The 13,077-nt window shown below is 36.6% G+C and overlaps 1 protein-coding gene and 1 long non-coding RNA gene across 2 annotated transcripts in view; both read right to left on the bottom strand.

The window, feature by feature from the left end:
- Window positions 1-13,077, bottom strand: part of LOC309503861 — an 87,809-nt gene that overhangs the window by 54,254 nt on the left and 20,478 nt on the right. The gene's annotated exons all lie outside the window — the stretch shown is intronic.
- Window positions 1-13,077, bottom strand: part of itga4 (integrin alpha 4) — a 30,285-nt gene that overhangs the window by 4,719 nt on the left and 12,489 nt on the right. The window contains exons 14-23 of the mRNA XM_082176675.1: window positions 12,141-12,295; window positions 8,635-8,789; window positions 4,682-4,834; window positions 4,491-4,567; window positions 1,940-2,087; window positions 1,704-1,802; window positions 1,540-1,616; window positions 866-955; window positions 688-775; window positions 485-592 (exon numbers count right to left, since the gene is read on the bottom strand). Coding sequence (XP_082032801.1) covers window positions 485-592; window positions 688-775; window positions 866-955; window positions 1,540-1,616; window positions 1,704-1,802; window positions 1,940-2,087; window positions 4,491-4,567; window positions 4,682-4,834; window positions 8,635-8,789; window positions 12,141-12,295 — 1,150 coding nt within the window. The remainder of the gene's footprint in view (window positions 1-484; window positions 593-687; window positions 776-865; window positions 956-1,539; window positions 1,617-1,703; window positions 1,803-1,939; window positions 2,088-4,490; window positions 4,568-4,681; window positions 4,835-8,634; window positions 8,790-12,140; window positions 12,296-13,077) is intronic.

Raw genomic sequence — 13,077 nt, 5'->3', positions numbered from 1 at the left:
ATGGTGAATAACATAAGAAAATCTTATTTTTTGGATAAACTATTCCTCTCAAAATAATGTATAGGTGCATTTAAAAAAATAAAATAAAATAAAGTATTTTCTGCTCACCAAGGCTCCATTTATTTGTTTAAAAATAGTGTATTTTAAAATGTAATTGATTCCTGTCATGCAAAGCTGAATTTTCAGCATCATTACTCCAGTCTTCATAATACTATTTTCTACTATTATCAATATTGAAACAGTTGTGCTGTTTAATATTTTTGTGGAAACAGTGATACTTTTTTTCAGGATTCTTTGATGAATACAAAGTTTAAAAGAACAGCATTTTTTGAAATAGAAACCTGTGTAAAATGATTAATGTCTTGTCACGTATGATCAATTTAATGCATCCTTGCCGAATAAAAGTATGAATTTCATTCATAAAAAAAAAAAAAAAAACTTACACCAAACATTTGAACAATGTATATATTCATGTAAATCTCACCTGTAAATCCATAATCCTGATTAACTGGTATCTGTATGGCACCAGCATCAGAGGCAAGCTGATCTTTACTCTCGCATCAAGAGCTTTACTAGGACCCATATTCATCACCTGTAAGTTAATAAACATTTTAACCAAACGAATCATGTTAAATGATTCATTAGTGCTTAATGACATTGTTATCTGTCTGATGAGCACTAAAATACCTTGTATGTATAATTGAACTTCTCAGGATAGCAGTCAACCGGCACGGACTCTTGTTCTCCGATCAGAAATGAAGTCGGAGAGACAAATCTGCAGAGGAAGGGAACACAGAAGCGTCCCGTAATTCTTCCGACATCCACTTATTGAATCACATATTCATAAGCAAGCCAGATAACTTACCCGTGAACATTGAGGTCAACTGCATATCTCAAGGGCAACGTGAGAACAGCCACGTTGTCTTGCTGAAGGTCTGTGTTCTCAAAGCTTTCACTGAAAAAACACACATTAGATCGGTTAATGTTCACTATTGAGGAAACGTACACTGACCCCAAAAACTGTCTGGACATGTAAACCAGTTAAAAATGTGTGAATGCAAGAAAATGGCTCAGATAAAAGGTGAAATTAGCATTTGTTTGCAGACACCACTTAGTTTGATATTGTCCCATCTAATGAAACGACATGTTAAGTGTAGTTTAAGTGTCCAAATGCTTTTCGGGGTCATTGTATATCTGCAAAAGATCTTTCTACGAGAGGAAATGTTTAATGACTTTAATTATTGGAGTACAACCCTAATATACCCTGAGATTTCATTACAGGAACTCATTACATAGGCTATGTAAACATCCATCTTTAGATCCATTCCTCTGTTTTTCTCGTTTCTAATGGTAACACTGAAAACACACCAAACCTTTGAACATGCTGTTTAATGCCTTTGTTTGTCTCTTGTGCTCTGATGATCAATTTACAAGTTTACGCAGTTGCAAGATGTTCTCCACAAATGTTTACATTTGGCTCAGATGCATTTGTATAAACCATCCATTGTAATGAATTCCTGAGATCTCTGGATCTCTTACCTCGTAGCATTGATGTTAATACTAAGATTTCCAGCGCTGCTGTTCTGCATCACATCCAGTAAAAATGTGATCTTGAGCTGGAAGAAAAGAAAAGAGACGTTTATATTCCGACAAGACATGGTGACCAACAAACTCTTTTAACTTCCATTGCTAAAGACATTTACCTTTGAGAAAGGAGGGATGTATAAATTTCCAACATTGCAGTCCAGTCCGAGGGCCACTTTATTCTCCTCTGCAATTCCACAGCTGATGTATTTATCTTCCTGAAATAATGTCACAATATTAAAGCACATCAATGGCAAGAGTCCATTAAAGGGCATCAGCAACACAAAGAGCTAAAAGCTGCCTGTGATATCTGAGACAGATTTGAACAAGAATTACTGAGACAAAATTAAAATACCTCTAGTACTTTGATGAAATGCAGGTTGCTGGGAAACCTCAGATGAAGTCTGGGTAGAAAAGCATCATCTCCACTGTTGGTTATTGTGGTGTTTAACATGAAGCTTTTTCCATTACCCAGAGCTAAATATGGCATTTTCATGTAGGATCTGTTGGGAAAACAGTTATTTAGATGTTACAATAGGAATGCACCGATATGAACAATTTGGCCGATACCGATAACCGATAATTCTTTATATCTGAAAGCCGATAACCGATATATTGGCTGATAAATCTAAATCCAAATTTTACATCATTTTTGAGAGCCTTATTACAAAAACAAAAGTTTCATCATCATAATCCATGTCCAAAACACACAATTATATATAATTTTATATAGCCGATACGACAGACTTGTGCTGCACGTTGCAATTAACTGTATTTTTTATTTTTCATTTTTAAGTGACTCCAATCACATTTCAAGCAATTCAAAACCATCATGTTAAACAGTGCACATCTGAAGCGTCTCAGCTGAAGGAAAAAATACATTATTTACCGGTTTTAATATATAGGACACATGTTCTTATCAGGCCAATAACGATAACATTCAAAATGAACATTTATCGACCGATACCGATATGGTGGCCAATATATTGTGCATCCCTATTTTAAAGTTTAGATTTGATCCATATTTGATCCATTCTTTAGTCCACATAATTCAGTGAGGTTGAGTCAGAGTGAAGTAAAGACTCGGGTGGGTGGATGGATGGATGGATGGATGGATGGATGGATGGATGGATGGATGGATGGATGGATGGATGGATGGATGGATGGATGGATGGATGGATGGATGGATGGATGGATGGATGGATGGATGGATGGATGGATGGATGGATGGATGGATGGATGGATGGATGGATGGATGGATGGACGGACGGACGGACTTTGGCTACTGAACATCTTCATTTGAAAATGACATAAAATGCTTTTTTTTTTCTCAAAGACAAAAACAGCTGAAATGTTTGGCCTCAAATTTTTATAATTACAGATTTTAACAGCTGTTCAATATTTGACAAAACATTACACAATATGCTGTAAGCTACTTTAAAAGTTAAAATGAATGAAGAACAATATCCGTTAGAAAAAATATATTATTAATTATTTTAAAAAATATTATTTTTGCATTGCTATTAATACAATTTTATATTTTATTATAAATGGACTAAAATATTTGTATTGTTTAAATATGTGTAGTATAATTAAATATTATATTCATGTAATTATACCCGGTGCAATATTTGTTTAAAAAATATTTTATGTCTCCAAGTTTAGTGTAAATAAACTGCTTTTTCCTAAGGTATATATATTAAGCTCACACGGTTACATAAACAAAACTGAATTTTTCATACACATAATCAAATCAAATTATGTGTATGACAATCTAAGGTAAAATTTCAAAATCCTGACGGATAGTATAAGTTACTAAAGGTGATATATTGCGCAAACCGGTGCAAAAGCAAATATTCAGTGTTTTATCAACCAACTGACATTTTTCAGTTATATATATAGAATGTAGTTATATCATATAGTTCATTTTAGAATATTTGCAAGACTCATTTTTCTAGAATTTAAAGGAATAGAATGTGTTTTATAGCCAGTGTTTTTCCTGCATCTGTTTGTGTAGCTTGTGCTCTGAGGGCTCAAGCCTGATGTTTCTCATCTAAAGGCACCAGGTGCATCTGGGAGACTGGAAAGCCACTCTCCCCCTCACTCTCTTTCCCTCTCTTTCCCTCTCTGACACACACACACACACACACACACACACACACACACACACACACACACACACACACCTTATGAATAATCAGATCATGTATTATCACCAATGGGTGAGGGGGGTCCATAAATTAGTTTGCATACGGCTGCAAACATGATCCAAAATGCTAATGTTCACACTCACACTTGCGCCTCAATTGATTGAGTCCAAGAAATGCGATGCATAAAATGCCTCAATATAAAGCTTTGTCTACTGTGCATGCTGCTTTAATGGGTGTATCCATGAGGAGAGCAGATAATCTCAAAAATCCTCCTTCTAGTCACGAACAGAACCAGCACAACTAGAATATTTACAGACATCTCTAGTTGTTCACGCGAAGTCAAGAAACCAAGAAATTCTGTTTTTAATGTTAATAAAGCCAATTTTAGAATTATTAAGATTTTTTTGTTGCCAATAATACATTTTCCTCCAAAATTCTCATTACCATAATGCAAAAAATGTAATTTGCTTTACTGAAAGCTTCAAATTTGAAAGCATACAGTTACTTTACATACTATTATTTTACATTGATCAGACTGAGATTCTTCTTTTCAACAAAACAGAAAGGATTTGGGAGGGAAAAGTGCATTTAACGTGACAATGCACAAAATCGAAGTCGTCATAAAACCAGCTTCATTTTCTTTACAAATTTTTTTTTCTATTTGAGTTTGTGGTGTACTATGAAACAGACATGTCTCAGCGATTTCCATGAGATTCACCCACTTAGCATACTGTAGATTATGTGAAGATAACTTACTGGGGTAAAACCAGAAGAGCAGAAACCTGAAGGTTGGTTGAACAGTTTTCCAAGGCACAATATCTGGCAAAGATGGTCTACAAAAAGAACGATTTCAAATCAGAACAACATTATGACCTATGCTGAGGTTAATAAAGTGGCCACAGAAATGAACCACAATAACAAAACAGAGATGGAGAAGAAAAACTGACCTTGTTTTTCACGACATTGGCCAGTTCATCCTTCTGCTGTAGAATGGGTTTGAGAGAAGGCAAACCTCCTGAGTCCCTCTGAGCCAATCGGTGCTCTCCAAGTTCATATTTCACCTCAAAATGGATGGGTGTGAAGATATCACGGACATCTTTCTGCATACAAGAGAAATGAAACATAAAAACAAAATGATTGCTTTTTCTGAAGAAAATAACGAGCGCTTGCCCATCCAAAACTCACCTCTCTAATGCTAAGATTGCCATCATGTGTTCCAATACAGTTGCTAAGAGTTTTTATTTGTATTTTATTTTTTTAAGAAATTTATCTCACTTTATATTAGGGTCCAATTCTCACTATTAACTAACTATTAACTATTAACAATGACCTTTGCCTTGATAAACTCCTAATTACTGCCTATTAATAGTTAGTCAGGTAGTTGTTAAGTTTAGGTATTGGGTAGGATTAAGAGATGTAGAATATGGTCATGCAAAATAAAGCATTAATATGTGCTTTATATGTACTAATAAACAGCCAATATCCGAGTAATATGAATGCTAATTAGCAACTAGTTAATAGTGAGAATTGGACCCTAAACTAAAGTGTACCATGAAATTGTTACTTTTATTCAGTAAGGATGCATTTCATTGTTAAAAAGTGACAGTAAAGACATGTATAATATTACAAAGGAATCTTTTTAAATTTTAAATGCTGTTCTTTTGAACTTTCTATTCACAGAGAATCCTGGGAAAAAAATCTAGCACGGTTTCGACAAAAATTGTAGGCCACAACTGTTTTGAACATTGATAATAATAATAAAAAAATTTTTTTAAAACTTAATCAAATCACATATTATAATAATAATTTTTGGAGTATCATGTGACACTGAACACTGGAGTAATGATGCTGAAAATTCAGCTTTGCATCACAGGAATAAATTACATTTTTAAATCTATTAACAAAGAAAACAGTTCATTTAAACTGTAATAATGTTTCACAATATTGCTGTTAATAATCTATTTCTGATCAAATGAATGCAGCCCTGATGATCTCAAGAGACTTTGTTCGAAAACATTGCCGACCCCAAACTCGTGAGCTTATGATTGCTCGAGATGCATTCACTCGTGAGTGTATGTGGTGTATGATTTTGGCTGGACTTTTTTTTATTCCTCCCATCTTAACTTCCCTCACCTCGGTGCAGATAATTAATGCAGGTAAGGTTTGCTCTGTCAGCTGTGATGGCCATCTCTAATTGGGGGCTCAGTGTTTGCGAGTTGTCCTGTGGGGTCTCTGGGGCCTGTATTTAGCTGCAGGGGAGATGTGTGACCGGGGTTTTGGAAGCCTCTTCTATGGCCAGTGTAAATGAGCTGGACTGCAGCCACAACCACAGCCTCAGAGAGACGCTCATTTCTGCAGCAAAGGCTAAACTCAAAGTCAACGCTGTGAACTTGTGTCCTTCGCTCAGAATCTGCTCAGTGAATTCATTCATTCACACATGCATCTCGTTTGTCACAGGCGTGACTGACCTCAAGGGCAGACAACTGATATTTCAAAGAAAATGATGACTCTTTCAAGTGCATTTATAAGAGCATGAGAATGACTGGGTGTTTCCTTCACACCTACATTCAGCACCAAGTTAATTTTGCTCAAAACAAGAACTGAAAGTGACACCTTCCTTTTTAAAATCCAGGTCTGGCATGGCACATTTGCAACTCTCAATGGCAATGTGTTAATACAACAGCATATCAATGTACCTTCAGTTTTGGGTGTTTACCACAGACAATAATATGAATTGTCACTTAGTTTGTGAGAACTTTTGCATTTTCAGTAATGTATTTACTGAACTCTAGCAGGAAAGTGTGCCACAGGGTTTCAACCAGAAAAAGGCAAGTTAATGTTTGTATAATAGCACTTATATGAAGTGTTCGATATATAAACATTTGCTATTAGAGATGTAAAGTTGTCTAAATCCTCCTTTTGAGGTGGAACTTACATTTATATTTATGAATTTGGCAGATGATTTTATCCAAAGCACCAAACATTGCATTCAGAGTATACATTTCAACAGTTCATGCATTCTTTGGGAATCAAACCCATTACCTTGGCGTTGCGAGCACCATGCTCTACTGGTTGAGATTAAGGACTGCACTAAAACAGCACTTTACAGATAGTTATACACCCAAGAAAACAAAATGAAAGCTTTGAGCCCATCCATATGTTGTGTACTAATAATCATTCACAAAATGTAACTTAAAGCTAAATTAACTTTGGACCAAAAATGTATGAATCATCTCGTACTGTAAACGACTACTATAAAAAAGTTTGGGGTCAGCAAGAGGATGCATTAAATTGATCAAAAGTGATATTTATAAAAGATTTATATTCCAATGCTCTTCTTTTAAACTTTCTATTCATCAAAGAATCCTGAATTTTTTTTTTTTTATCACAGTTTCCACAAAAGTATTAAGCAGCATAACTGTTTTCCACATTGATAATAATAATTTTAAAAAATATAAAAAAATCAGCACCAAATCAGCATGTTAGAATGATTTCTGAAGGATCATGTGACACTGAAGACTGGAGTAATTGTGCTGAAAATTCAGCTTTGACATCACAGGAATAAATTAAATTTCAAAAAATATTAAAATAGAAAATCACCTGCCTCTGACTAGCTTTGATGTAAACAAAGACGATGTAAAAAGTCCTGTTTCGAGTCTTTCAAGGGGGATAACAGATATATATAAGCTCACTAACACAGACTTCAAAAAAGATAACAGGGGTCGAGCAGTCACCTTCCTAAAACACAGCACAAGATGTCCGCCACATCTGCTACGCGTTCCATTCGTTACTCTTATTGCCCATTAATTAAGCCCTAAAATACCTCAAATGTAGCAGCCTCCTTGTTTGGGTTTGCCTCTGACAGATAATCACACTTGTTTATGGCCTTCGTCTCCATCAGCAGCCATTAATAACAGCGCAGTCATCACGCGCCTCCATTAATTACTGTGTAAAACATGAGCTGGATCAGATGGTCCTGATTACAGGAAAAGACCGAGGGAGAGGCGTCCAGAGAGGCCCACCAAACACCTGGAACATTCACTCATACTCACGGAGCCATCTATCCGCACTTCATCAACTGTCTAGGTCTCTTTCTATCTGTACCGTTCTCCCCCATGCCATCCTGCCTGGCTCTTCCTCTTGATCTCCAGCAGCGACAACCTGCTATCGACTCCAACAAACTATCTATATGAGCCTCTTTATCATCCCGGCCTCCTGCGTGGAGTCACGCTGTAAACCTAGAGAGAGTCACACCACCTGGGCCTTTTGGAGAGGGTGATTAACTCGAGCATGAAGAGCAGAGTGACGTGGGCAAATCACAGCTGTGAGTCTGAGTCAGCACTTTCATATCCAGTGTTCAAGTCTATAACGCACATGTGTGGTGATCAAAGAAATCCTTAGCGTCGAGTCCTGATATATTAAAGGAGCAGCTAAATGTGACGTTTATACTAGGTTTATGTGAAGTTCACTCACATAATCAAGTATTGTTATAATTTTTTAGCTAATATTTAAGATTTTTGAAAGTTCTACATTTCAATGTGACATTACACAATAATAACTGAAATTCAAATAAATTAGAACTAATAATAAAAATAATAATACATAAATAATAATAAAAATATTAATTAAATAAGCTAAAAAAATTCTGTAAATAAAATGAAAACTGAAAATATAAAAATAGAAGCTAATTCAAAATATTAATTAATACTGTAAAACAGTAGAGTCTAAAACAGCATCAGTGTCAGTTGATAATAATTAAATATGAAAAAAATAAAATAAATTTGAAGTATAAAGTACCACTGCCATTCTTTCTAGGAGTAAAGCAATAATGTAATACTCTAATCTATGTTGAAAGTCCCATCCCCCATCAAAGGTAATAAACATAAATAGAGTCTCGCACCTTCATGAAGGCCTGGTGGGCAGTGCAGGTGAGCTGCTCATGCTTGGCTTTCACTCTGCCCACTGTGACATTTGATGTCCCGTTTCCACTGAAATAAAATCGAGATGGAAAGCCCTCTTTGTGGTGAACGTCAGCTGTTAGGTTGTACTTCAGTTCTGCAAAGGAAAGAGAATGATGTTCAGAGACAAAGTTAGAATTAGATAACATGCTAAATCACAACAATTTAACATTAAAATTCAGAATCTTGTTGCACTCTTGTGGCGAACATCCTAGGGGTTTACAGTGGCGGAACTAGAGTTTTATACATGGGGTGGCCACTGCTACTTTCGGGGGTACACAGTACACACACAAACACACACACACACACACACACACACACACACACACACACACACACACACACACACACACACACACACACACACACACACACACACACACACACACACACACACACACACACACACACACACACACACACACACACACACACACACACACACACACTGGAAAAGCTTGTGGAAGGAATTGGGTCACTCTGTTTGTGTCCATAACTGTTTGCACCTGATCTGCCTGTTAGTCCAGTCATTTTAAGACAAAATGGGGGTCAACCTTGAACAAATTGCAACAGAAGCAAACTCAACTGATTTTGTATCCTCAATATGTCCTGAGTAAGGAAAAAAAGTTCAGAAGAATCCCATTAGGGGAAAGTTTCGAAAGAGACCCACATATTCATACGCCTATTCATTCTTCTTCTCACGTGAATGGGGTAAAAATTTTAACCTTTAGATATCACCATGAAAATTACTGAGTTGATTACTTACATCAAGACAAACAAAAAATGTATTCCAAGTTCTTTTAAATCGTTTGTTAAGATGGACAAACGGTGCATAATCTAATTATGTATGTGCTAATTTGCATAAATACTGCCACAAGATCTAAACATTGTATAGCCAGGTGAAAATGTCTTGTTGAATCTTGTTGACACATAACAGTAAAATACTTAATGCTAAGGTCTGAATGGAACCCAGTTAGGCTACCCATGAGCATTAATACATAGAGGCAGGAAGAAGTACTTTAGAAACCAGCCTTTATTATTTATTAAGAGATGGGGTTTGGGGCTGGGTCTGTGGGACTGTTTCTGGGGGACGAGTCTGAGGGAAGAACAGGAGACAAGGGTAAGGAGAATGCAGAAGACAAAAGGCAGGTAAAATAAAAAGTGAATCCCCAGAAACAGTTTTCGAAACTTTCCCCTAATGGGATTCTTCGGGACTTTTCTTCCTTACTCAGGACATAATGAGGATACAAAATTATTTGAGTTTGCTTCTGTTGCAATTTGTTCAACCTTTTTTCATAAAATGACTGGACTATGTTTGTGCTTATTTAAAAAGAACTCTGATATCTCTCCCTTTCTTTTCATGTTTAATTGACCCTGTTCAAAAATATGACAAATTTAAAATATGATTCCAATCATATTCATATTCTAATCATCATCCAATTACCAACATTTTTATCTTAACTCTTTCTCGCCAGTAAAAATTTTTTTTTGTTTTTGGTCATTTTCACAATTTCATGGCACCCCAGAATATTTCGTTGTATGAATATCTGAACATACCAAAAGAAAGAACAGACCCTGCGCTTTTTAAACGAAAAACAAAAAAAAATAATGTTTTATTCTAGCTTCGTGCGTCTTTTTTTAATCAACACTTGAATGTTGGTAAGTTTCATAAAAAGCAACATGAGCAAAAAGCTGAGAAAATCGCATTTTTATCAAAGACTACATCTAGATCAGATTCATAATGATCAAAACACAGTAGATCGAGTCCATCAACACCCTACACCCATAATAAAGCTTCATAGTCCTATAGTGATCGCATTATGATATCGCTTGTTTCTGCCCTGCTTTGCCTGCGTTTTGATCTCCTATCCTCACATTAGCTAGAACATTTGTGTACTGTAACGTACACCCGGCAAGGTACTGTATATGCGTGTATTAGGCCTAATGTAGGCTATTCGGAGCAAACCACCCTGATGCTAAACCTTAAAAACTCACTTCAAATATGATGTTTTTTATTCGGTATCTTGCAACCATCTCTCGTCCTCTGCTCGTCCGTTTGAAAACTGCGCGCGCGCCGCACTGCCGGCGAACGTAATTTTTTTTTTTTTTTTTAATCAGCATCAGTAGCAAATAAAATTTTGGGGTGGCACCCGGGGTGGCCAATCGCATGTCAGGGGTGTCCAGTGCCACCCCGGACCCCCCTCTGGCTCCGCCACTGGGGGTTTATGATGTGACTGCAGGGTGTTTGTAAGATTCTGAAAAACTAAATTAAAGAGTATACACTACCGTTCAAAAGTTTGGGGTTGGTAAGGTTTTGTAATGACTTTGAAAATTCCTTCAGAAATGATTCTAATATGCTGATTTGCTGCTCAAGAAATATTTATTATTATCAATGTAAAACAAAACAGTTGTGCTGCTTCATATTTTTGTGGAAACTGTTTTTGTTCAGGTTCAGACTTTTGTAACATTAGAAATGTCTTTACTGTTTTAATCAATTTAATGCATCAGTACTGAATAAAACACAGAGTACTAATTTCTTTCAATAAAAATTCTTTCAAAATCTTACTTTTGATCATGTCACAATATATTGCAAAAAACACCTATTTTGGATAATCTAGTCAAATAAATCCTTTACAAATGAAAGGTATCTCATTTAATAATTTTCTCTTTAATGATTACAAATCAAAATGTTAATTACAAATGAATTATCAGGTGACATTAGGTTAAAATAGAACAACTACTATTATGAAATGGATAGAATTCTGAATCTGTGATTGAAAACAACTAAACTCCACAAGGCAACAGCTCTTCCCAATCTTGACTTGTCTGGGATACTTCATTCTCACACATGCTGATAACACACAGCAGTCCTCTATCCATCTGCAGCGGTATAACGGTATTGCAAAACCTCTGGGTGGCAGATTTCTACCGTCACTACTTCATATCAGTTTCAAGATCATTAATATGTGTCATCAAGCATGGCTCCGTTGTTTACTATGTGTTCAGTGAGTGTGGCTCTATCAGTGAAGCCAGGCCTTGACACACACCCTGAGACCTCTAACCGCCACAACAAAAGAGGGGATTGTGGGGCAGAGATAAAGAGCTGGGAAAGAGGTCTGAAACACAGACCTGCCACGTGCTGATAAGACGAGCCGACACACAACCTCTCGTAAACAAAGAGCTCGAGTCCAAAACGTTCATCCTTGAACGCTGTGTACTCAATTCTAAGAACACATGTGGGGAGCTCAAAATATCAGAGGACATTTTCGCATCTAAAAAAAGTCAGATAGCACTGCAGGAAGTTTCAAAGGATCTTGCATCAGTCTGTTGCACAAATCTCACTGCATATAGATTTGGGGGGAATTTTAAGTCATGGGTTCTGTCTTCAAAACACTTTTCAAATTAAGATTAACATAAGAGTATATCTCATGGAATATTACTGTCTTACCTATGTTTCCTGGGATTTGTTTCCCTCTGACTCGAAAGCACACCTTAACATTGATGCACACGGCAGGCACACCGTTGTCAGTACACTGGGCTATGGAACGGTTCAAGCTGTCAGGCAACAACATGACAGCATCCACTTTCACCACTGGACGTGTCCTGAAACAACCAGAGTTACTGGATTTATCATCAGATCAACAAATGAACACACAGTTTGCATATACAGTTTATAGGGATGGCCAGGGCTAGTTGTCACATGGGAATTTGTGATAGATAGATAGATAGATAGATAGATAGATAGATAGATAGATAGATAGATAGATAGATAGATAGATAGATAGATAGATAGATAGATAGATAGATAGATAGATAGATAGATAGATAGATAGATAGATAGATAGATAGATAGATTTGGCCAAGCCCCTTGAAAAAGACAAATAGAGGAAAAGAGAGTCAACGTGCATAACACAGCCATCAAACTGCACTTAAGTAACCCATAGACTGTTCCACTCGCTGAGCCCACAATACCCAAACGGGCTTTCTGGGGTGCACAGAATATTTGCTAATCCTCAAGAACAGATGTCTTATTTTTGCCCTGAAATCCCTGGCTGGCGAGGGGAGTGAGCCCTCCAACGGATAAGCCTAGATTGGGGCCTTGCAGTGGGAAAGGTCAGGAAAAAGAGCGTCACTGTCCTGTGCCACTTTCCTACCGGCCGTGAGATCTCCATACGGGGGACGAGTGCTTCGATAGATAAATAGAATAACATCCCATGCCAGCTGAAGCGTCCTTTTTTTTCATGGCCAATAACAGTGAAATTGTTTGAAATTTAATGTTTTTTTCTCTAGAAAGGCTATAAAATAATGCCTTTACAGATTTTAACCAAACGGCTTCATTGGAGTAAATCCTATGCCCAGTCTTCACTCCAGCTAGGCCTGGAATA

The sequence above is a fragment of the Leuciscus leuciscus genome (genome assembly GCF_965113295.1).
Source record: "Leuciscus leuciscus genome assembly, chromosome: 7".
NCBI lineage: Eukaryota > Metazoa > Chordata > Actinopteri > Cypriniformes > Leuciscidae > Leuciscus > Leuciscus leuciscus.
This window is presented reverse-complemented; position numbering and strand designations above follow the sequence as displayed.